This window comes from Labeo rohita, chromosome 2 (genome assembly GCF_022985175.1).
Source record: "Labeo rohita strain BAU-BD-2019 chromosome 2, IGBB_LRoh.1.0, whole genome shotgun sequence".
Classification (NCBI taxonomy): Eukaryota; Metazoa; Chordata; class Actinopteri; order Cypriniformes; family Cyprinidae; genus Labeo; species Labeo rohita.
Window position 1 is genome coordinate 3,834,797 of NC_066870.1, and position 26,092 is coordinate 3,860,888.

Sequence of the window (26,092 nt, forward strand, 5' to 3'; positions counted from 1 at the left end):
CCACAACATCCCAGTATAAACGCTCCAGATAAAATATGTGTTATTAAAGCATCGACATTCACAAAGCACTGTTAATTTTAACTGCTGCTGGCTGCTGCTTGCATGGTTTGGCATGGCAGAGGGAGAGCAAAGAGTGCTCCGTTTAAAATGCGAACATCTCAGTTAATCGCAATCTCACAAAGCTCTGTTATAATAACACAGTGAATTTATACATAATAAATCTTTCGTAATGTCGGGAGCACGCAACGCAATATTTCAGCACCGCACAGGAACTCCGGGATTCTGAGCAGTAAGTGGATGCTTACACCTCTGATTGGCCATTGCGTTCCAGAAATCAACATTGCTCAGCACGTTTTGTGGGAGTCCCGTTAATCATTTTATTCTCCCGCCCGCACTCGCCCGTCTGTCCCGCCCTCTCTGTTGTGTCAGGTACCACAGGAGTGCAGGTCTTTAATCCACTGGCATTGGACTTGACAGTAGAAGTTGATGCGTTGCTCTCCATGCCTGGTGCTTTCTCGATAAGTTTTACCGTTGCCGTGCTGCCCTTTCGGGTGTTTTAATTTGGATGTGAAGTTTTTTTTTTTTGTTTTTTTTGTGCATGAAAAGTTGACAATGGACATGTTCTTGCCCTTGACAGAATAAACTCAAAATAATGATTGTATTTCCAGGTACAGAATGCATGCTTTTCTCTCTCCATGCTGAGTTTGTTTTCATTGGTAGTATCCACCTTGCAGGCACTCACCAGTCAAAATAAAGTCTCAGGTAGAAGAAGTCTTGTGCGCTGCACCCTTTTTACAATCTAGATCATAAAACATTGCATTCTGTAAATAATAATGTAAAACAGCAGTAACATATAGAGACCTAATGTAATTATAATCTAATTACTATTTTGAAAATTGTAATGCGTTAAATTACTCCGTTACTAAAAAAAGAATAAAATTACAGTAACTGCCCAACACTGGTTGGATTAACTTAATTTACTTAAGTAAACTGAACAAGCATCAAATGTTATTTTTGGCCTACTTAATTGAAACATCTTCTTTTAAAAGGAAAATATTGAGTTGAACCAAAACGCAACTGTTTCAAGTCAGTTTTTTTGAGTGTATTTAGGGATGAAAATGAACTGAGTGGTAAAGACTGCTGAAGACAATGATGCAAATCTATTGGTGGTTGGGGAAACATCAAAAATTATTGTTATCCCATATGAAAAAGGGCCCAAAATCATGAATAACCAGCATATTATTTACCTTACAGAGACTGACATTATCAACAGACAGGATCATGAAACGTAAGTTATAATTGTGGCACAGTGTCACTTAAATGTACACACATTGATGAAAACTCTCAGTATAATTTTGCATATTAATTAATTCATTCATTCATTAATGTTGGCAGAGACAAAGATCATCCTTATTGGGAAAACAGGAGATGGCAAAAGCAGTACAGGGAATACAATTCTCAGGAAAAAAGTATTTACCCCTAAAGCTTCAGCTAACACTGTTACAACTGAATCTGTTGCAAGGGATGGGATGGTCGAAGGAAGAAAAATCAGAGTGATTGACACACCTGGATTCTTTGACACAGATTGTGATGATATGAAGATAAAATCTGAAATCGTGAAAGCTCTGATTGAATGCTCCCCAGGCATTGATGCCTTTGTCCTGGTCCTAAAGGTCGGAAGATACACAAGACATGAAAACGAGGTGTTTCAGCAATTTCTCAACACACTGAAAGAAGACGCTTTAAAACACACAGTGATCTTGTTCACATTTGGTGAGCAACTAGAAGGCCAAACCATTAAAGAATTTGTGAAGGCCAACTCACAACTACAGAAGCTAGTTGATAAATGTGGAGGTCGCTGTCACGTCATTGACAACAAATACTGGAATAACTGTCATTCAGGAGACAACAGCAACAGGGTTCAGGTTAAAAATCTGATGGAGACCATCGACAAGATGGTGGAAGACAATGGCTGTTACAGCAATGAGCTGCTTCAGATGGTGGAGGAAGAAATTCGAGAGGAGATGAAGATAAATGAGGACAACTTGCCTCAAGAAGAGAAACGAGAAAAAGCAAAGGAAATTGTTCATAAAAAAATAATGGAGCAAGTTGCAGGAGCAGCAACAGGAGTGCTGATTGGTGCTCTTCTGGGCTTAGGTGTTGCATTAGTTAGGGGCCAAGCACCGAAGGTGCGGTGGCACCTATTGTATCCGTTAGCGTATTCTTCTTCTTCCGCCGCAAGTCTATGGCAGCCCATAGAACCGCTTGCGGGAAAGTTGTATAATTTTGCACACTGATAGAGGACAGTCCCAACATTAACCATAGCAAGTTTGGAGTCTCTAACTCAAACTCTCTAGCGCCACCACTTGTCCAAACTTTCAAAAGATTTATGCTAATAACGTTTGAACCGTAAGCCACACAACAAAAATTCTTTTTTCCTCTGATTCCTTGGCTTATGCCGAGTCGAATGGACACCAAAATTCAAAAATCGTAAGGTTTAGTTTTTTCGCTATTCTCAATTGTTCGTAAAACCTACTTTTTCGAACTCGTCCTAGGCCGTTGCACCGATTGTCACAGAAATTGATCCAGATCATCTTCAGACCACGCTGGCAAAAAGTTATGGAATTCAAGTCGATTCGTCCAGCCGTTCACGAATAACACGCGAAAGAATTCTACGAAAAGCTAGCAAAAATCAATGTGAGGCTATATCTCCGTAACAGTTTGGCATATTGACACCAAACTTGGTGTGTGTTATAACAAGCATGACCTGAGCCTACCTGCAGTGTTTCGGTGCAGTGCCCCCTAGTGGTCAGGAGATACGAAAAATGGCTATTTTTCTTTATAACGTCTGAATGATTTGTCCAAAAATCACAAAACTGGTCTCTTTAGATTCGGTGTGTCATACCGAGTCGAACCATATCCAATTTTCCCATGTCAGCCATTTTGGGTGTCGGCCATTTTGAATTTAGCTTTAAAATGCTGTATCTTGAGAACGGATTAGCGTATCGTTTCGACATTAATTACAAAAATGTTCGGCACCATGCCCTGAATGTACATAAAAATTTTGGGGCCAGCGCCACCTTGTGGTCAAAAATTATGACGAAATTTCAAAAAATGCTAATAACTTTTGCGTACATTAGCCTATTGAAATGAAACTGATTTTGATAGATTCCTTCGGTCATGCTGAGAACACCGATACCAATTTTGCCAATTTTGGCTGAACTTCCTGTCCGCCATTTTGATTCATGTTAAAAACCTACTTTTTCGAACTCCTCCTAGACCGTTAGCCCAATTTTCACCAAATTTGACTCAGATCGTCTTCAGACCATGCTGACAAAAAGTTATGGATTTTGTGTCGATACACGAAACCGTTTTCGTTTAGCGCATCAACGAATTTACTGGAAAGATGCCAAATTGCATCCGAGTCTGTATCTCTGCAAAGCTTTGACATATTGACACCAAATTTTATATGTGCTATTGTCACCACACTCTGACCAAGCCACATCAATTTGGTAACAGTGCCACCTATGGGTCAGAAGTAATACGCCATTCACTAAACATTAATAATGAAATTTACAAAAATGCTAATAACTTCTGTTTACATTAGCCTATTGGAATGAAACTGATGCCAATAGATTCCTTGGGTCAAGTCGAGAACATTGATACCCATTATGCCGAAATTGGCCAAACTTCCTGTCCGCCATTTTGATTAATGTACAAAACCTACTTTTTCGAACTTCTCCCAGACTGTTAGTCCGATCTTCACCAAATTTGACTCAGATCATCTTCAGACTATGCTGGCAAAAAGTTATGAATTTCGTGTCGATATACGAAACCGTTTTCGTTTAGCGCATCAACAAATTTGCTGGAAAGATGCCAAACTACATCTGAGGCTGTATCTCTGCAAAGCTTTGACATAATGACGGCAAACTTTGTGTGTGTCATTGTCATTTCACACAGAACACGTCACATCAATTTGAAAACAGCACCACCTGTTGGTCAAAAGTGATAAGCCATTAAATTTTATTACGATTGGTTGTATTTATGATTTTTCAGCCATTTCAACTGATATTATCCTAAAATGGCTTAAGTTACTCACTGTTGTAGTCGGTCTGCTGCTCCTTGCCGTGTTTAACTCCTCATTCTGCCTCTTTTGTGCTTGGCCCCGCAATTGCTGCTTGCAGCTATATTTTCAATTGTGACTGTATTACGACAAGTTTGTCCTTTGAAGGCACTGATGAAAGCCAAGATAGCAGCTGCAGTTGAGGGTGCAGGAGGATTATTTGTTGCAGAAAAAGCTGTTGAAACTGTGGTTGCAGGACGAGCAGCGGCTGGAGGTGCCAGAGCAGCAGCGGATGCAGGTACGATCACTGTAGGTGTTTTCGGAGCTGCAGCTCTTGCAGGAGCTGTTGGAGGAGGAATCACTGGATGGAAAGTGGCAGAAGACGCTGATTCAGTGAATGATGCCATGAAGGAGGCAGCAACCGCATGCTATGAGAATGCAAAAACTGCAGTTGAGGAAATACAAAAATCTGTTGCACTTGCTTTGAATACAAAAATATAAATACATTTTGACAAGAGTAGTTTTGTTTATCTCATGCTTCACTAACTATAGCGTGAAATCAAAGTTTACTTAGATTCATATTTCATATTAGGTGATAAATATTTGATTTTTGGATTTAGGCTTGAGAATTAAATTTCGGTTCATTTCAATGTTCACTTTCCTCTGGTAGCATATAGATGGCCTGGGTTTCTTTTGAAGCCATTAGTTCAAATCGTTACCTGGATCTTTGTCTTTTCTTCCTCAAGTTAACAGAGATACTAATATGTGTGAAATTGTCTCTAGTATATGTGTCAAAGTGTATATAATTATTGCTGTGTAGCAGAGGATTTTAAAAATGTTGTAAAATAATATGCCTTAAAATGATACTCTGTATACAGTAAGCCAAATTTTTTTCTAACCATGCAACCATACATTTGTGTTGTGTTTTGATTTCTTTAAAACAGAATTAATTGTTTTTACATTTTATTTGACCAATATTTTCCAATACCACAAAAAGGGATATATAGGATATTATTTTATTTGTTAGATATTATATTATTTGGCTATTTTTTTTTTTTTTTTTTTTTTAAACATTGCCACCCTCTGTACTCATACTCATTTCATCATATCTGTTATACTATGTACTATTGAGTATTGATCTGCTTATTTACTTACTAGGCATGCACATCACTGGCAAAATGCTCAAGTTGGGTGCTAAGATGAGAAAACAAGTCGATACACCACATTTTTTATTTTATTTATTTATTTTGTTAATGTATATGTATGTGATAGTATAAAGTATAAACCTGGTAGTACAAAGGCTTGTTGATTAAAAGTTTTAACTGTCTGAGGAAGAGCCTGCATGATGCTTGAAAAGTCACATGTATCATGAGCTTCGGTGTGCCATTTTTTCTGTTCTGTTTTCTTTACTTTGCATGTTTAATCTTGTGGTTTGTGCTGCATCATAAGTATAGGTAAAGAAATGACTCATTTCAGGGTCTTCAGTGTCAAGAATGATGTTGTGAAGGAGGAATTTTCTATTATTTTCACTTAAATACAACTATTCTTGATTTTATGCTGATCAGACAAAATGTGACTAAATGAGAATATTATAATAAACTGCTATATTTTCTTACTTCACTTCGTCTTCTGCTTCGTGCTCTTGCCCTGACAAGATTTTCGCTGTTTGTACATAAGAATTAAGAGTCAAAATCAATTTTCTGAGAGAGAGGTCAAACAAGACATATTGCAACGTGGCATGTTATGAGAATTTTTAAATACTTATTGGTCAATCATATAACAGCCCTGATGTCACTACACTGCTTTCACAGCTTTATGACTTTCAAAGTCACCATTTGCAGATAGAAGAAACAGAAATGATTATGAAAATATGCACACTAACACATCTCCTTCACTGACTTTATTTAATTATTTACACATTTTCAGTTCATGCTGGTGACTGTGGGTTGGTTGTGTTTACAGTTTAGATAATTATTAACTTGATACTAAAAGTTCCTGTCCAATAGGCCTATATAAGAAGAAAATGAAAGCTACTGTAGATCTTGGTTTGGCCGTCCATCAGCATCTCCACTTTCTGTTTTTGATTCTTTTGGTGGAATAAAGAAAAGAAGGTAAAACTTTCACTTTGCTTTTACAGATTTTAGGGCACTTACAGTTTTATCAGAGCAGATTACATTGTCCAGACATTTAGACATTTACATATGTATACACAGAGCTAGTAACTGATTACATGTAATCTGGATTTCATAATCAGATTCCATCAGATTCAGTACTTGTAATAAGAGTAAATAACATTTTTAAAATACTCATACCCTTATGAAAAAGTTTATTCAAGTGTGCTATTATAATACTTCTTTTAAACTAAAAAACAGGTACTTTTAGTCTACTTTTTAAGTACTTCTCAGAAATGTGCTTTATGTACTTTATGACATTTAAGTATACTTGACTTATACTTAGAAAAAGTCTAAAGATATTTAAGATATACTTGTGCTTTGAGAATTCATGTTTTCATTATTATACAGTAGGGGGTGCTATTACACAGCTTCTGTACATAATTTCCAAAGTGAAGAAAACAGTCTACTGCTTATATACACTCAGAAAGTCCAGATTTGTGAAGATTCATACATAAACTAGTCATTGGTCAAGTGGCTTTTGACCAATGGATTTACAAAAAATCATTTCAGGTTTAAGAAGTGTTTCAACATTGCATCAACTATTGATGAACACATTCATTTTTATTTGAAATATCACTCAGTAGTGTATTTAACCATGTGTTATTATGTATTATTAAAAGGCTTTTGTGTTTTAAACTCGTTTATATGCACAAATTCTCATTATTTATTATTTGCAGACATTCTCAAACTTTTTGTCATCTGAAGTTCTTTCACCCACTATAATTACTTTAAAAGGGTGGCTAATCAGCAGGTCTGTAAAAGACAATATCTCTCTTTGCATTTAACCTTGAGCGTTGTACCTGTGCAGATGTTGTTTATGCTCAAACAGCAACATTACACACTATAAGGTTAAAAAAGTTAAATCAAAATCACTGACCCCTTTAAGTACCACTGAGATTTTAAAATAAATATATTAATAAAATTAAGTATCACATTTGCATGTTCACGGTTCTCTAACATTGGTTAATGGTCATATGGCGTGCAGGTAAACAAAGTATTTAATCTTTTTTAGTAAGCGTATTTTGATTAAAGTGTATTATTTTTTATTGTTAATTGTTATTTTAAAATGATTTAATTTTACATTTTTATGATTTAATTACTTGTTAGCCCTAACTCACAAACCCCCTGCAGTTCCTTTAGGAGCCCCAGTTTGTGAAACCTTGATGTAATATAATGTTTAATGCACTTTACGTTGTTAATTACAATGAAAGGAATATATTTTCTCACTCTTTGTATTTTTACATCATTATAGAACAAGATTATTATTTTTAAAGCAATGAGAAACGAATTAGGTCAAAAGTAATCTAAAAGTAGTCTGATTATATTAGAGTTGGGGTACTCGGACTCGAGTCCGGTCTCGAGTACAATTTTTAGGTGACTCGGACTTGTCACGGACTCGGATGCATTTTTACTCGGACTTGACTCGGACTCAAGACTTACGGAATCGGAAAATATGCCGGAGTCCGTCCGAGTCCAGAGACAGTTGACGGAAATGTCACTGACTCGATGCATTATTACGAAAGTCTTGTCCAGTAGCTACTTGAAAGCCGACGGGTTTATGTGCGCACTAGAGATGCGCGGATGAGCTCAAACGTCACCCGAATCCGCAGCTTCAAATAAATTATCCGCCGGCCACCCACTCGCACCTGTATTTTTCTCTGATTTAGATAACCGCACCCGATCGTCGTTTACGATTATTCTAATTCTTAGTTTTGCATGATGATATGATGAATGGATGGTTCATTTTTAACAGCAGATTGATTCAGCTGATCTGCACATCGTTGCACACACTCTAAAAAACGCTGGGTTGTTTTTTCAACCCAAATGCTGGGTTGAGACCGCTGGGTAAGAAAGTTGGGTTAATTTAACCCAATTTGGGTTAAAACTGGTCTTAATTTATAACCCAGCGGTGCTGGGTTAGGAACGCGGACTCGAGAGAGAGCAGGCACTTCGTGTCCACCGTACGTCAAAAAGTGCGAGAAGCGGCCATTTTCTCAGCGTCTGCAGATGGAAGCGAGTGAAGGACGATTTTCGGTAAGTAAAGATTAAAAAACGTAAAATCATCATTCATTATGTGTCCGGGAGTATTTTGAGACTTAATAGAACGCGGGAAAAGTCGGAAAAGAGCTTTTATTGAAAAATACGCTGACGCGGTTTTCGCCTCAGAAATAGTCTTAACGGCCTCTTCTACTGAACGGAAGAGATAGCTTTAATACAACGTCTGTGAGTTTCATATGTCATATTTACACAAGATTTAGGTGTTAATAGAGGAGTGTTAACCGATTTACATGTTAATTCGTAAACTTTTTTTCCCACGATTAAACAAAGTAGTTTCCTAAAGAAAACGGCGTCGTGTAATGAAGACTAGCCTAATTATTTTAAGGCTCATTAAGTTTTAATTGTTAAAAGTAATGTTTTGCACGTAATATTTCAGACTTTTTGAGCTTTGAGTCTTCATTGTGCCCGCGCCGGGAGTTAACGGCACAGAAGACCGCGAGTGAGAGGAGGCGCTCGGCTTCTTCAGAAGAGACGGAAAGACCGTATAAGGCAAGTATTATATAATTCCATATAATATCACCTTTTTTTGACTATTAGTAAAAGAATCGTTGCATTTTTTTAGAGATTGAAAGCCAGAGACATAGAAGAGCTTCATTCTTTCAGGATTAATGCGAGTTATTTTTAGAAAATGCATGTTTCTGTTGTCTTCTGCCTGTTTACTTCACATTTTTGATACAACAACAGTATGATGACTTGTTCACATTTTATTTAAACCATTGATGTCCGTTTTTTGCAGAACTCAACTTTGGGGCTAACACCACAGAAGCCTACTTGTGTGAGGAGGCGATTTTTCTGAGCTTTAGAAAAGAGGGAAAGGTGATTTAAGGCAAGTAAAGGTAATAATTTAATGTTATCTTTTATTTGATTTATTTATTTATTTGTCTAAGAGTAAAAATATGTTTTATGTAGATGTTCAAAGCCAGAGACAGGATAGATTCATTCTTTTTTGATTGATACGAGCTATTTGTAGAAAATGGAAAATGTTTCCATTGTCTTCTGCCTGTTTACTTAATATTTTGATGCAAAAATAGTATGATTACTTGTTCACATTTTAATGAAATAATTGATGTGCATATTTTTCATTGCAGAACTCAAACCAGCTCTGGAGTTAACGGCACGGAAGGCCGCGTGTGGGAGGAGGCGATCTCCTCAGCTTCTTCAGAAGAGAGGGAAAGACAGTATAAGGCAAGTAAAGGTCATAATGTCATAATTCCATATTATATATTTTTTTGACTAGTAGTAAAAGAATGTTTACTTTTTTGTAGATGTTGAAAGCCGGAGACATAGGAGAGCTTCATTCTTTCAGGATTGATGTGAGTTATTTTTGAAAATACATGTTTCTGTTGTCTTCTGCCTGTTTGCTTCACATTTTGAACAGTATGATGACTTGTTCACATTTTATTTAAACCATTGGTGTCCGTGTTTTTCATTGCAGAACTCAAACCAACTTTGGAGTTAACAACACAGAAGCCTACTTGTGTGAGGAGGTGATATTCTCAGCTGCTTCATAAGAGAGGGAAAGGCGGTTTAAGGCAAGTAAAGGTCATAATGTCATGTTATCAGTTGTTTTTTTTTTTTTTTTTGTCTAAGAACAAAAAACATTTTATGTAGGTGAGCCAGAGACATTATGTAGAAAGCCAGAGACACAGGTGAGCGCTTAATTCTTTTGAGATTGATGCAGGTTATTTGTAGAAAATACATGTTTCTGTTGTCTCCTGTTTGTTTGCTTCACATTTTGAACAGTATGATGACTTGTTCACATTTTAATTAAACCACTGATGTCTGTGTTTTTAATTGCAGAACCTAAACCAACTTTGGAGTTAATGACACAGAATCCTGCTTGTGTGAGGAGGTGATATTCTCAGCGCGTTCATAAGAGAGGGAAAGGTGGTTTAAGGCAAGTAAAGGTCATAATTTTTTTTTTTTTGTTTGACTAAGTGTAAAAGAATGTTTTATGTAGAGGTTAAAAGGCCAGAGACATAAGAGAGCTTCATTCTTTTAAGATTGATGGGAATTATGTTTTAGAAAATAAATGTTACCGTTGTCTGCTACTGTAGTATTCTAAAGCACTGTGGTAGACAAAGACAATAAACAACCACATAATATGGTTGAAATAATAAAACAGTCTAGTTACCTATCCTTACAGAATTGGATGCACCTCTGTTTGAAAATGGTTACATTTGAACTAAATGTTTTCTTTTTTAAATGTTTTTCTCTTTTAGGCCACTGGTGGTGACTGGGATGAATGCTGGACAAAGAGGAGAAATGATCTTTCCCCCAAACTGATGCAACAGTGGTTTTAAAGGAGGAGGCCACCCTGGATAATGTCAAAGATGTTGCACGCCTTTGCTGAGCTGATGGGACTTCATGACTACATCAGTTATCTTAAAGAGATAATGAAAATTGGCAGTGATGCATTTTCTGTATGCGATCATGGACTATGAAACAAACCGTAAGTGTATAGTCTGTAAAAACTAAATGTCAAATGCTTGTTCTGTGTTGTTCAGTAGAAATGGAGTTCACATTCATTCATACACATGCTCACAATACTGTACACATTTGCCTGTGTTAAATGTTATAATGTCAGTGTTAATGTTGTGGTTTTATTTTTAGTTTGTGTTTAAAAAAAAAAAAAAGAAAGAAACTATTAACTAATTGTACAATTATTGTAAAGTAGTGTTTTTGTACAGTAGTTTTATACAATATACAGAATTTACCAGACAAAATAGTCAGCAGATGTTCAGTGCTTCATTTATAAACTCTGTACCTGCTAATGCCATACTTTTTCTGCATTTCTTTTCACATGCATGTTACTTTTGAATGTTTTCTCTTGTTGTAGTTTTTAATAAACATTTATCTTTTGATAGTCATTCTGTGTGTGTTAAAGTGATTTTATAATGATCAAGATTTGTAGATTTAATGCCTAGCTCAATTTTGGGTTCATTTTAGCCTAGCAGTGTAGTAATTTTAAACCATAAAAAAGCAACCCAGCATGCTGGGTCAATAATTCAACCCAACTTGCTGGGTCAAAACAACCCAGCGTTGGGTTCGTCCCTTTTTTACCCAGCGCTGGGTTGCCAAAATAACCCAAATTGGGTTGTTTTTAACCCAGCATTTTTTAGAGTGCACTTAACATAAGCTTAATCGTTCGTGCTTTTAAGCCAAAGCCACGCTAAAAAGAATAACGTTAACTGACATCTGGACGTGACTCTCCGCAATCTCTGATGAAATCGATTGGGTGTTTGAACGTCTACTGGATCCTTGGACAAAAGATTACAGGGGTTCACCCAGTTTAAGAAATTTCAGATCATAAAAATCTAATTCTTTTCATTTTTAAGGTATTGTTTTCGTTATAATGTACTGATTAAAATTAGTAATCAATAATAATTGTTAATTTTACTACTCGGCAAATCTGGTGCTGGCGCGGACGGAGCGGGCGCGGGCGCGTGTCAGGCGCAATCATCAAACATATTTCAAAGGAAGCCGGCGCCACATTCCCTACCGTCTTTACTATGTGTTTGAGCGAATTTTTGCATTTATTCACATACGATTCAATTAGAAATGGTGGCCTGTCGTGATTTTGGCTAATGCAGGACACTACTGAATGATGCGCATCAGAGGGGATTTAGAAGTGGGTATACGCAAAGACGACGGATTAAAAAAATGGGTATCCGCAGGTACTGCACTACACCACTAAATATTACCCTACTCAATAGCATTAACACAGGCGTAACTCCTTTCAAACTTGATCTGTAATGTCTTTTTTTCTGTCACAACTTCTCGAACAGGTGAACACACAGACACACACACAAAAATGAAATCGTTTCCTGAAAAAAGTATTTAGAACAGGTTTATATTTTAGAAAATGTAGTTAATATTTGCCTCATTATTGATTCATCTCATCCACCCGCGACCCACCCGCAAATAATCAGAATGCATTTTTTTTATTACCCGACCCACCAGACCCGCGGATATAACCGCCATCGGCGCATCACTAGTGCGCGCACACTCAAAGCGCGCTCACAGAACGCGCCTCTCAGTCAGTGTGCGAATACAGAGTTCTCTTTCGCTTTTAATAGGTTCTGTTATTGCTACACACATGCTCGTCGGTTTTGTCTTAAGTAAACCTGAACAGGAGAAATACTGATGCGCCAAAATATTTGATCTGTGCGTCAGATCTTAAAGCGACAGCAGCGTAAACCCGCAGCAGCAGACCACGTCAAACAATAATCAAACAACAAAAGAAAAAGAGAAAATCACTCACTGTTCTTGACTGAATCACTTAACTGTAATAAGAATTATCTTTAATGTATACAGTGAAGATTTTGCAGTGTTTTATTTTAACATTTATTACTTCATGAAATGTCTGTAGTCTATTTCTGTAATAGCCTTTATATAGACCTACATAAAAAAAACTTACAAAAAAAACCTACAATTCTATTTTAAAAAAAATCTATTTTAAAAAATATTATTTCATTTGTATTTTTGATTAATATATGTATTAATACTTTTGCTTGTAAGTAATACTTGGAGTGTTTACTTGCCTTGAGCTTGAGAATGTTTTACTTACATTAGTTTTGATTAGTTTTTTTCTGTATTGAAATTATTATTATTTAAACCTGGTGGCAGTTTCTAGCTTGAAAGAAAAATAATTTTTCTAACATCTTTGCAGCAATAGTTTTTATGGGTCCAAAACCATCTTGGGTGTACATGATTTTCTAATAATTAAATGGCCCATCATCAATTATTCCTTATATAATGTAATTTATTATAATTAATGTAACTATAAATGCATTCAAAAATAAAACAGGTGTGAGTTTGCTGTGACTTATGGAAAGTATAGGTTGGGCTTTATACACAGTGTGTGCCATTGTAAAGACTAGGTTTATCCCTCACAGCCTCATTTACATCCAAGAAAAAAAAAAGTCATATACAACCCAAAACACACACAGCCACAATCAGAAATAAAAGAGGTGCATTTTCTGCTCTTAAGGTCCCATTCACTAAGATACCTACTCCTTTACCCCACCCTTTAATGTATACATTTACTACATTGATGAATAAAGTCAAGTCCCGCCCTAAAATTTTTCACAACCTGTTTCACTCTAAAATATGTCACATTACATACATCACCCATAACTTCTGTCACATGACTTTAAGTTTGCTAAGCAGAGCATGGACACTTATGAAATGTTGTGAAATCAAAAATCAAAATGGCAAGATCCACTAGAGGTTTGCTTTTCTTACATGTCAACTGACATTGCATTTTTCTAGTTGTAAAGGTCAAAATCAGGGGTGCCCAAACTCAGTCCTGGTTCTTGGTTTAGCTCCAACTTGCCTCAACACACCTGCTAGGGGGTTTCTAGTATGCCTAGTAAGAGCTTGATTAGCTGGTTCAGGTGTGTTTAATTGGGGCTGGAGCTAAAATCTGTTGGACACCTCCCTCTAGGACCGAGTTTTGGCACCCCTGGATTAAAACAATGTTAAGATACTGACAAACAGTAGTGTTTTCTTTGGACTCGGACGGACTCGACTCGGACTCGGCCCTTTGGGACTCGGACTTGAGTCCGACTCGGCCCATTTTGGGCTCGGACTCGTCTCGGACTCGATTGGTAAAAGACTCGGACCCCCCCAAAAAAAGTGGACCCAAATAAATATAAGAAACGTAGAACGTTTATTAGCAAAACGAATAAGAAAGAATTACACAAAGTAAAAATCAGCAAACACTAGAACCAAATAAATAAAAAACGAATGTTCAAAAAAACTTCGAACACCACCATAGATAAACGTCAAAAGTCAACAGGTTTTCAAAAATAAAAAAAAAAAAAAAAAACATGGCCAAACTTCCACCATCTTCTTGTCTCGTCTGACTTCACTCTTCTTGTCGGTCAGCTCGTCACTCTGCTGGCTGATAAATAAAGTCTGATCTGCGATGCGACTGTCGTTCGGCACTCTGCCCCACTGAGCAAACGACGTCCAAACGACGTCATTTCAACGTCTTTGTCGGAATATAGACATGATCTGCGCGTCGGGTGGACGTCTCATGTTTGTTGGGGCATTGAGCAGCCGCGTTCAGTTTTATTTGAAGTGTTTATTCTCCAACTGAACTAAATAATACTTTATTACTATAAACAGATCAAAACGACGGTGGTGGTCGGTGCCGCGGTGGGCAAGTGACGTAACCGGTGTTGCAGGACACCGCCTATGGCAGCAAGGCTATTCTCTGCATTAGGTAGCCTAATGTACATTTTTATTTTTTATTTTAGTTTTTACTCTTTGTACAGCAGTCATTGTTAATTCTAAATGTATTTTAATGTAGAATATGTTATATAAATTATGTTACATAAATATAGAAAATATATATATAAAAAATTATGCTGCTGGCTCGTCTGCCAGTGGGTGCCCCCCCACGCAAAAAAGTGAATTCTTCCCGCCTATGCCGGGAAGGTGTGTGTGTGTGTGTAGGGGGGGGGGTCTACATTTTAGTCTACATTTTAATATTAAAAACAATATTGATAGTATAGTTATTAGTTAAAAATGTTTTATTTAACTTTATAAATGAGTCAATTTATACAATGTCTAAAATGTTATAAATAAGGACAATTTTCAGGTCATAGTTCAGACGCGGCCGGGCTTCGGGCCTGTTTTAGGCTTATCCTTATTTTTATATTTTATACATACACCAATTATGGTGATGAAAACAAATTTCTGCGCTGGTGGAAACAACACCAGACTTCACTTTGGAGACTCCGGAAGCGTTTAGTGTCTCCGCGAGCAGCAGCAAATCAGCGCAGCTGGAAGAGATCCGCGTTCAAGCGCACGCAATGGGCTGAAACTTCACACACAGCTCCGGCAAAGGTAATTACAATGAATGTGTCGGGGGAAATAGAAAGGATATATTTTGATTATTTATCAACAAACCAGTGTTTTCTGAGTCAGTGTCCCAAAGATTAAGTTGCGGATCCTGACTCACCATCTGCTCTTTGGACGCGCCTTTAGAAAAATGCATCTTTACAGATTACTTATTGAAAGAGTTTTTTGTTTTTGTGAAAGAGTATTAGTTTTGTTTCGTTAAGTAATAATTTCAAGATTTCTATAGATATATGTATCATGTCTGTGAGGTATGAATTCGCTGAGTTTCCGTTAATTTTTGTGAAGCGCTCCTGTTGAGGCAACAGAAAGCACATCATGTTTGTTTTCTTTATTTAATAAAAGCACCGTTTGCAACGTTTTGTTGATATTGTGAGTGCACACAACCAAAAGACCCTTAACAGTTCCGAATGCTGTATTACTCTTACCTTTACGAGCAAAAATGACGGAACATTTTAAATTGTTTCCACTGAAAAAAATGCAAGTGATCGCGCTGGCGCCTCCATTTCCTGCAGTTCGGCTTTAGCTTCCACTCTCCGCACAAAGGATTGAATATGCGTCTAATAGCGCACATTTATCTGTTTAACGTTGAAACTAACATTGTTTTATACTTGAACTCTTTTAGGCCTATATCTATAGATCTTATTTTAGGCAAGTCTTGATTTGAGAAGGTAAAATTAATCAAACAGACTGTGCGTGTTTGACCAATGTGTCGGATCAGCCTTTCGCTGACCACTTGGTCATTACTTTAAAAAACAAAAACTTAGCCTATATTTAATGAACAAAAATGCTCCAAATGTTTTTCTAAATTAACTTAACAAAAGAATGAAACGAAATATAATCACTTTGCCATTAAAACTGAACTATTTCAATAGATGAAACAGTAGTATAAGGTGTTTTGGGTGAAGACGGGCTCGGGCCGAGAATTCTGATAAGCTGTCTGACAAGGGCCGGGCTAGGGCATATGAGGCCCGTGCTGGGCTATAATGAACATTTATCCCAATACTTAAGTTATTATTTAATGTTTGCAACAAAGAAATGTAGCCTATACCGTGTATCCTGCTCGTGAAGCTTGTTTAAACATAAAGATTAACTTACATGACCAGAGCTCTCTCTGGATCAGCGGTTGAGGGAAAGCAGGTTTAAATATTCCGATGTGATTGCGATTTCAAATGTTTTATAGACATGGCGAAGTCATCATCAAGATTGTGTGTGTTTGAATCGAGATCGCGAACTTTTAATGAATAATCCATATGCATCTATAGCCTATGTATGTCATAATTTGTACCAGACCTCAAAAGTTACACGGGCCCAGGCCCGGGCGGCCCCCCCGCTTCCGCGATCTATGAGTAGTAGTATTCTTATAACATGTATTAACTACCACATCAGTGAACATAATTATTTAATGATGAGACGCAACGAGATGTAAGTTGTTGTAAAGCGCCGCGGCTAGCTTGTAAGCATTAGCAATATAATAAAACCGTGTAAAACGTTACCATTTGAGAAGGCATAACTGGTAAGTTAACCTCAGTTAACCTAAGACCAGCATATGTGTAGCAATAACAGACCCTATTAGATACGAAAGAGAACTCGGCATTCGCACACTGACTGAGAGGCGCGTTCTGTGAGCGCGCTTTGAGTGCGTGCACATAAACCCCTCGGCTTTCAAGTAGCTACTGGACAAGACTTAAAAACACATGCAAATACTGAATATCACTTTCGTGATAATGCATCGAGTCAGTGACATTTCCGTCAACTGTCTCTGGACTCGGATGGACTCGGCATATTTTCAGAGTCAGAAATGCTCGAGTCCGAGTCAAGTCCGAGCAAAAATGACTTCGAGTCCGTGACAAGTCCGAGTCGCCTAAAAATTGTACTCGCGCGTGTGTGCGTGCGCTGCAGCCTGTGAATGAATACACACAGCGGAGGGACAGAGACATGAGGAAAATCTAATACCGTATTGTGTAGTGTCCCTTTTTCGGCGGATTTTTCCGCTACCGCAGATCATTTTGTCAACTTGTAATATATTCATTTTGTGAGTATATTAACATGTGCTTTCTCAAGTTTTCAAAATTTTGATTTGAGGGGGCAAGACATTTATTTGAGGGGGCACTGCCCCCTCTTGCCCCTGAGTAGAACCGGCCTTGGATCGTTGTCATGCGGTGAATCTGGCCAATGGTAAAACAGCCATGTGGTCATCAGACGCAAATCAGGCGCAAAATGTGGCATCGGTATCTCGCAGCGGAATTTTACCGAAAGAAATTCGGTATAGCAACGTTTCAAGTTTTATGGTTTTAACTTAAATTTACATTTAAATACCGTAATTTCATTAACTGATATAGAGTTAATGTAGCAACCTACTGAAGTACTGGAATCTGTTTTGCACCCTGATAATACACTCAAAACCATGGGATGACGGGAAAGTCGCATGATGAACCAAAGCTTATCACAAGCAGCTTTTATGGAAGGTGCACAGTGTCATTCACACAAACACTAAACACCATCATGGTAACACACACAGAACTGAAATAATGGATAAATAAAACATAAATTTAACAACATTAGATGTAACACACAACCCTAATGTACAAAACTGATAAGAAAAAAGTAAAAACAATTAATTAAACAACAACTAATGTAATGTATTTCTCTCAAATCATTCTCAGGTTTTTGACCTGAAAACCACTTCTGTGTCTAGAACAATTTTGTTATGCTATTGATTAAACAGCCCAAGCCTGAATGTAGGCATAGATGCTGGAATGGCGTTAAGAAGTAAATAAACAAACAAACAAACCTCCCAAGCTATGTTACAACATGTTCAAAACTTGGTGGATGAATTTGCAAAAATGATATGGAAATGTTTTCATTTTCTTTTTGTTTTCACCTTGACAAGTTTGTTGACTTCTGATGTATACCAAAATTGTTATTTAGAAAGCAAAATCGAGAAGCATCCAAAGCCCACCTCAGGGTTACCAGTAATACCAGTTTTGTCACAGGTTTGTACAGTCATAGCCAAAAATATCGGCACCTTTGCAATTCAGTCAGAAAATGCAACCCTTCTCTCAGAAAACTGTTGCAGTTGCAAATGTTTTGGTACTCACATGTTTATTTTTTTGTTTGCATTGGAACAACACAAAAAAATTAGAAAAAAAAGTCAAATCTGATACAATTCCACACAGAACCCAAAAATGCACTAGACAAAATTGTTTAACTTAATATTTGATAGCACCCCCTTTGGAAAAAAATTACTGAAATCATTCGCTTCCTGTAACCATGAATGAGTTTCTTACACCTCTCTACTGGAATTTCTTTTGCAAACTGCTCCAGGTCATTCAGATTTGAAGGATGCCTTCTCCCAACTGCTGTTCTGAGATCTCCCCACAGATGTTCTATGGGATTCAGATCTGGACTCATTGCTGGTCATTTCAGAACTCTCCAGCGCTTTGTAACCATTTCTGAGTGCTTTTTGAAAGGTGTTTTGGGTCATTGTCCTGCTGGAAGACCCATGACCTCTGGTGGCGACATAGCTTTTTTTTTTTTTTTTTCTTTTTAAGATTTATTTTTGGCATCTTCATTTGGACAGTGTAGTTGGACAGGAAGCGAAGTGGGAGAGAGAGAAGGGGGTGGGATCAGGAAAGGTCCACAAGCTGGGATTCGAACTCGTGTCGCCCGCAGCGCAATGGTGCTATATGTCGACATGCTAACCACGAGGCTATTGGCACCGACTAGACGCAGCTTTCTGACACTGGCCACTATGTTACGCCCAAAAATTCTTTGGTAATCATTAGATTTCATGATACCGTTCACACAGTCAAGGCATCCAGTGCCAGAAGCAGCAAAAGCAACCCCAAAACATCTTTGAACCTCCACCATGTTTGACTGTAGGGACTGTGTTCTTTTCTTTGAAGGCCTTATTTCTTTTTCTGTAAACAGTGCCATGATGGCCTTTACCAAAAAGCTCTACTTTTGTCTCATCTGTCCACAGTACGTTTCGCAGAAGGATTGTGGTTTTGTCACATAAGTTTTGGCAAACTCCAGTCTTGCTTTTTTATGCCTTTGTGTCAGCAGTGGTGTCCTCCTGGGTCTCCTACTATAGCGACTCTTTTTATTTAGTGCGAGCTGACACTGTTGTACCCTGTGTCTGCAAACAATCTGCAAACAATTCAAACAATCCTTCGTTGTAATTTTTCATTATTTTTTCTCTTCCATCCATGTCCAGGGAGGTTAACTACAGTGCCATAGGCTGTAAACCTCTTGATGATATTGAGCACAGTGGACACAGGAACATTAAGATCTTTGGAGATGGACTTGTAGCCTTGAAATTGTCCTTGTTTTTCCACAATTTTTTTTCTCAATTCCACAGACAACTCTTTACACTTCTTTCTTTTCTCCATGCTCAGTGTGACACATAACACAAAGGTTTTCTCCATTTTACAGGTGCATCTAAAAAATTAGAATATCATGAAAAAGTTCATTTTTTTATTGTAACTACTTTAAAAAAAAATTAATAAGGAACTATAGAGTATCTTGTGAGATGCTGTCCAGCATGTATATTGAATGTCATCTTTTGAACTGCTTTGTTTTTTTTGTAGGAAGTCACTATCTACTCAGTTGGACCTCACCATGTCGAAGGCAGAGTCGGAGCGGTTGGCCCGCACGCTGCAGGAGGAGCAAAATTTTCAACTCTCTCAGGAGCACAAGAAAGCTGTCTCACAGTACAAACAGGAGATCTCAGAGAAGGACTTGACCATCGCACAGGTCTGTACCACTATTAGTGAAGGACAGGCATCCTTCTCTGAATAGGACAATGTAGGGCCCTATGAAATTCCATTAATTCCATTTTTTTCTAAATATACAAGTATATTTTTTCATTTTAACTTTTATGGATACCATTTTTTCCTAACTCATTTTCTGTTCAAAAATTCTGTGTTATATGCTAACATTTTTCTGGTAATCAAGACTTCAAGAATTTATATTTTAATCACAGAACATGCAGGATTCATATTTCATTGGTCTTTTTGCAGTTTAATATTCACTGACACTAGCCCAGGGGTGCACTTGATAATTACAGACATGTGTGTTTGATCAGGTTTGGAACTAAACTCTGCAGGAAGGTAGATCTCCAGGAACAGGGTTGGGCACCCCTGTACTAGCCCATACATCATTTGATTTAAGTGTACTGAACTCTTTTTAAATTAATTCATTGTATTTTTGGCAAATTCCGTGACATTCTACATTATACTGTAAATTACATTTTTTATGACTAGATGATTCTGTGATTCGTATAGTCCATTTGCGTTCCATTACATTTTCAGTGTCAGTATCTGTTTACTGTGTAAGCCATTTATTGTTTCAGCTCTTGTCATTAGTGTTAACTCTGTAGTAATATCAGTGGCTTTTAATCAGATTATAATGCATTTTCCCAGTGTTGGGTGTAAATAGTTACTGTAATGTAATTACTTTTCCCTTGAAAATGTAAAGTAAGGGATTACTGTTATTTTTACAGATAGGATTTTTTTTTGGCCAATACCGATTTTAACAAACAACTATTTGCCTAATTCTGATGCCAATACCAATATTGGTCAATTGGATAAAAAACAAAAATGAAGCCTATCTCTCTCATTCTGCCCGAATCCAAATGTTTCCAAATTCACTAAGTATTTGGATGCTAAAATATTATTTTATTATATAAACTATAGGCTTTGTTCTTCACTCACATTATCAACGTAACATCATCATCCTTCACATAGGCTATATCAGCAGTAAGGCGCTGGTCACGCTGAATGGCACAGACTATTTAAATTGAGCAGCTGTCAGGGTTATGTTTAGATCTTGTCCTTGTGTTTGTTGAGTTTTCAGTTGACTTATTCCCCTGTGGACCTAGTTTTCCTTTTGTTTCCTGATTGTTATTCTGTTCACCTGTAACCTTTGATTGCTCCCCTTCTTAAACCCTCAGTTATCCAAAAGTCTTTTTTCCGTTCTCAGTCGTTATTAGTTGTGTGAACTGAGTACTGAGTTTTATTTTGATAACAAACAGGCTGCGATATCAAGTTAGCAAAAACATGTTGTGTGTGCGTGTGAGGCGACCATGCAATCAAAGCAACTGTTACTCGGGTCATTTTTATGGTCATACCAGTGCTGGTTGGTCTTAGAAGGATGGAATATGGAGTGCAAATATGGGTTGAGCAATGATAATGCTTATCTGTAAGTCCTTGTATGTGTTGAGCTGGAGTAGTAGTGAGTCCGTATGGCTTTCTGCCATTTCGGCTTCCTTTCTGTGAACTTCGGAACTGCAGGTGTGTGATGTGACCTTGTATGAATCAGTGTTCTAAACTATCCTGCCATTTTTGCTGGTTTCAAACATATTACCTGCCAATCATTTTCACTTAAATGTAGTCCTAATGCTTGGCTGTTCATGACATTGCCATTGCGACTTACCTATGATGAATTTACAGCTAAGCGTGGGCATTTCACTCATTGGATGCGTCAGTGTCATTTGCATAGGCCATATGCCATCTGACTGACAAACTATATTTTGTAAAGAAATTAATTTAGTTTTGGCAAGTATTTCATTATTTTGCCCAGAGAAAAACATTGGATTATGCAATAGACATGTTACTAATTGTCTCCATGCAGTTCATTAATAAACCATCGGTGTCTGCCATTTTTATGCTATTTCCGATATATATATATAAATAATAAAAAATTGACCGATAAATATCAACGGCTGATACATTGGTCCATCCCTATGTATTTTTTCTGTAATTTAATTACAGTTACTCTGAATTTGTTCTCTGCATTTCACCCATCCAAGTGCACACACACAGCAGTGAAAAAACACACACCTGGAGCAGTGGGCAGCCAAGGCTGTGGCACCCGGGGAGCAGTTGGGGGTTGGGTGCCTTGCTCAAGGGTCTCACCTCAGTCGTGGTATTGAGGGTGGAGAAAGTGCTGGATATTCACTCCCCCCAACTACAATCCCTGCTCGACCTGAGACTTAGACCCGCAACCTCTGGATTACAAGTCTGACTCTCTAGCCATTAGGCCAGGACTGCCCCCTGCAAGACCTTATTTTTAAATCCTTAATCCTACCCAATTCCTACCCATCTCTTAAATTTAACAGCTACTTTACTAAGTATTAATAAGCAGTGATTAGGAGTATATTGGGGCAAAAGTCATAGTTAATAGTTAGTAAATAGTGATGATTGGACCCTAATCTAAAGTGTGACCAAAATAATTTATGTAGTTATCGACTGTTTATTAGAAAGAATTAAAAGAACTGTTTTATGTCTATCCTTGTATCATTAACTTGTCAAGGTTGATATAGGATTTAGAAAGTAATTAGTAATAAGTGATTAAATACTTTTTAGAGAGAGTAATTTGTACAGTAATCTAATTACACTGTTGAAGATGTAATTGTTACAAACAGAGCAAGACACAAGTAATCCAGGGACAGGCGAGGGTCGATCGATGGCGAAAGAAATCAGGGGGGTGAGCCAAAAGGGTGATCCAAACAGACAGTCAATGGTTCAAACGAGGGGTGAACAGAGTCCAAAATGGCAAGACGATGAGTAATCCAAGACATGCGATTAATCCAGGGCAGGCTGCAGGCAGACAAGACTAGATAACCAGGCTAGGATCAAGACATGGATGACTATACTAGAAACAAGACTAAACTAGACTCAGGATATAGGAAAAACTCTGTAAAGTAGCTAACACAAGGAAAGTGCTAAACGCTACACAATACTCTGCGCTGGATGATAGTTAAGACCTTGTATTTATACTATGTGTGATTGGCTGCAGCCGTGTGTGTAATGGGTGAAGTGGTGCATGAGAAATGTGTAGTGCGAGAGTCAATGAGATACACAGGTGACCTCTGGTGGCAGGCAGACTGAAGACCATAGACAGGATTCATGACAGTAATTAGTAACTGGTAATTAATTACTTTATTAGAGTAACTTACCCAACACTGATTTTCACTTAGCTTGAGGAATCCAATAAGTCCCTTACCAAAGAAGTGGAGAACCTCAGTAAGGAGAAGACAGAACTGAACGAGAGACTCCAAGCTCAAAAACAAGGTAATATTGTTTCCAATTGATTAACCTGCACTTTATCTTTGCGCATTATCATAACTTTTCGAATGTCTTCCTGTAGAGTTTGCAGCAGAGAAGGAGGAGCTGGCAAACACAATAAAGACAAATTACGAGAAAGCTCTTAATATAGAAAGAGCTCTGAAGACCATGGTATAACCACCATACAGCATTAAACACATAACTTTGTATACACAATAATAATAATAATATATATATTTTTTTTTTCCAAGTAATAGAAGTATTTGTTGTGGTTTTAGTTTAAGTTTACCAATGTTACTATGTGACAAGCTCAGTTTGTGTGTTGCTTATTAAGACCAAACCATATCATACAAATATGTTCCATGAGGTCTGAAAAATAAAATTCCTGGTAACACTTTAGTATAGGGACAAATTCACATTGTTAACTAGTTACTTATGAAGTACATATTCTGCATAACCATATTCTACACCCCTATTCCCACCCAATACCTAAACTTAACAACTACCGTATTAACTATTAATAAGCAGGAAATTAAGAGTTTATTGAGGCAAAAGTCGTATTTAATGGTTTGTTAATAGTGAGAATTGGACCTTTAAATAAAGTGTGACCAAAATCTTTTGCTCTCTAATAAAACGTTGTAGTCATCCTGGATCTTAACGTCTCAACATGTCACTGCAGGCGGTGAATAAGCTGACTGAGATCATGAACCAGAAGGACATGAACTTGGATCAGAAGACGAGAAGCAGCACCACTGACCTGCGCAAGAAAGAGATCGAGAACCGCAAACTACAGCTGGAGCTCAACCAGGAGAAGGAGAAGTTCAACCACATGGCCATCAAGTACCAGAAGGAGCTGAACGAGATGCAAGCGGCAAGTTAATGTTCATTAGTGTTTTCGCAGTAACTGTTTTTTTTATCATTATTGCCAATCAGTGGAATCTGATGATTATCAAAGTCAGTTCCAACAAGAATATTCCAGTCCTGCTATGGCTATGGTGAAGGATTGACTCTTGAAAATTAGGTAACATCTTCCAGTCATTTTAACCCATCTTAGGTTTTGAGTGAACTTTGCCAAAATGATCCCAAAATAATGTTTTTTTACTCATAAATTGAGGTACAAAAGCAAATCAGTGAGGCCTACGATCAGTTGGTTCCAAAAAGAAATAGAAAAACCTTAAAAAACTGTTGAAGTTGACAAAAACATTGAACTTAAGGTTTGGTAATAAAGCAGCATAGTGAGAGACATACAAGCAATTTTTTAAAAGTCTGGTCATTTTGGACTGGAAACACCAAATTAAGAGGATTTTCAGAACAAGGCTTCATAATTTTGGCCTAGTTAATGTTGTTGTCTGTATTTGCAGCAATTAGCAGAGGAGTACACATATCGCAACAAGTTCCAGATGGAACTAGACAGTAAGGAGAGTGACATTGAGCAGCTTCGAGAGAAACTGAATGACCTGCAGCTCAACTCCAGCGTCACCAGCCTGCAGCCAGACGAGACAGACAGTAACATCGCTGGTAAGGACACACTCATGAAACATAAACATCTCTCTTATAGAAATCTCAGGTAAATTAAGGAGCAAAGAGGTTTAATTTGACCAGCCGATAGTCGCTTTAGTCTGAATTGGTATTGGTTAGGTGATGGAGAGATTGGAAAACCCACAATAGCACTAATATTTCATTACAAAAGCATGCAGAGCAAACAAAATACAGAAAACAAGCAGCTTTTTTGTTTCGGCAGTTTACCTGTAATTCATAGTGTACACATACCGTGCATATAACTTTATGCATCTCAATTATAATTGAATTTGATTCCAGATTTAAAATAATATGCCAATGTTGTATGAAATTTTAACTTTGCTGGTCATTGTTTCATTAAAAAAAATGTAGGCTTGATTATATTCTGTTTATATTAGTTAGCCAATTCATAAAAACTTTATCTTGGCTATATTATTTATGCTAATGAATGTCATTTTGTTAGGGAATATTTATCAGGGGTGTAAATATAATATTAATTATATTTCGATTTTTGGTAAAACTTTAGATTCGAGGACACCTTCACTATTAAGTAAAACTTTTCCTTCAATAAACTCCTTATTTTGTATTACTTACTTTATATTGATGGTATGTAAGGTAGTTGTTGTAGTAGTTCTGATTTAGGGGATCTAAAATATGGACATGCAGAATAAGGCATTAATATGTGCTTTATAAGTATTAATAAACAGACAATGTGCTTATAATATGCATGCTAATAGCCAGTTAATAGTAAATAGTGTTCCCTAATCAAAAATGTTGCCAGTTTTTCTTTAAATTGTCTTTATACTGCTGTGATGATAGAATGTTTCATGTTGGCGAGTGGTGAACATGCTCAACGACTGCCATTGTGTGTGTTTAAAGTCCTCTCTCATCTCTCATTCTCCCTCATATGTAGTTGGTTCATCTCCTATTCTTTTTCCTCTGTGATTAACTTTAAGATTGTACTCGGGTGGCATTTTGTTGCTTGTTATTCCTTTTTTATTTTAATGAGCACATTTTACTTGTGTTTTAGTGATGCCTCAGAAATAAGCTACTCAGTGTGTTTATAACGATAGAGAGCAATGCTGAATGAGTTCAGATTCAAGTACTAAACTACTGAAATTTGTGAAAAGTTTTTTCTAATTTAAATATTTTTATACTAATCTCAACTCTGAGCACTTTTCAGAGGTGTTTTATATGAAGTCACACTCTTTAATGTGTGTGTGTGGTTTTACTCTGTGTATTCCTGGGTAAAAAATTTGATATGTGAATATGATAAAGAACCCGTTGCCTTCAAATAGCAAATTATGCACTAGGGCTGCAACAACTAATAGATATAA

General features: G+C 37.2%; 2 protein-coding genes across 2 annotated transcripts in view; both read left to right on the forward strand.

The window, feature by feature from the left end:
- Positions 1-1,257: 1,257 nt before the first annotated feature.
- Positions 1,258-4,912, forward strand: LOC127175415 (GTPase IMAP family member 7-like). Its single transcript, XM_051126465.1, has 2 exons — positions 1,258-1,288; positions 1,396-4,912. Exons 1-2 carry the CDS (start codon positions 1,282-1,284, stop codon positions 2,295-2,297), a joined length of 909 nt encoding a protein of 302 aa, XP_050982422.1. The 5' UTR covers positions 1,258-1,281; the 3' UTR covers positions 2,298-4,912.
- A 1,169-nt stretch (positions 4,913-6,081) lies between these two features.
- LOC127175406 (rho-associated protein kinase 1-like) overlaps positions 6,082-26,092 on the forward strand; it is a 28,114-nt gene continuing 8,103 nt past the window's right edge. The window contains exons 1-6 of the mRNA XM_051126455.1: positions 6,082-6,174; positions 19,758-19,923; positions 23,150-23,243; positions 23,320-23,408; positions 23,917-24,108; positions 24,599-24,755. Coding sequence (XP_050982412.1) covers positions 19,789-19,923; positions 23,150-23,243; positions 23,320-23,408; positions 23,917-24,108; positions 24,599-24,755 — 667 coding nt within the window. The 5' untranslated portion in view covers positions 6,082-6,174; positions 19,758-19,788. The remainder of the gene's footprint in view (positions 6,175-19,757; positions 19,924-23,149; positions 23,244-23,319; positions 23,409-23,916; positions 24,109-24,598; positions 24,756-26,092) is intronic.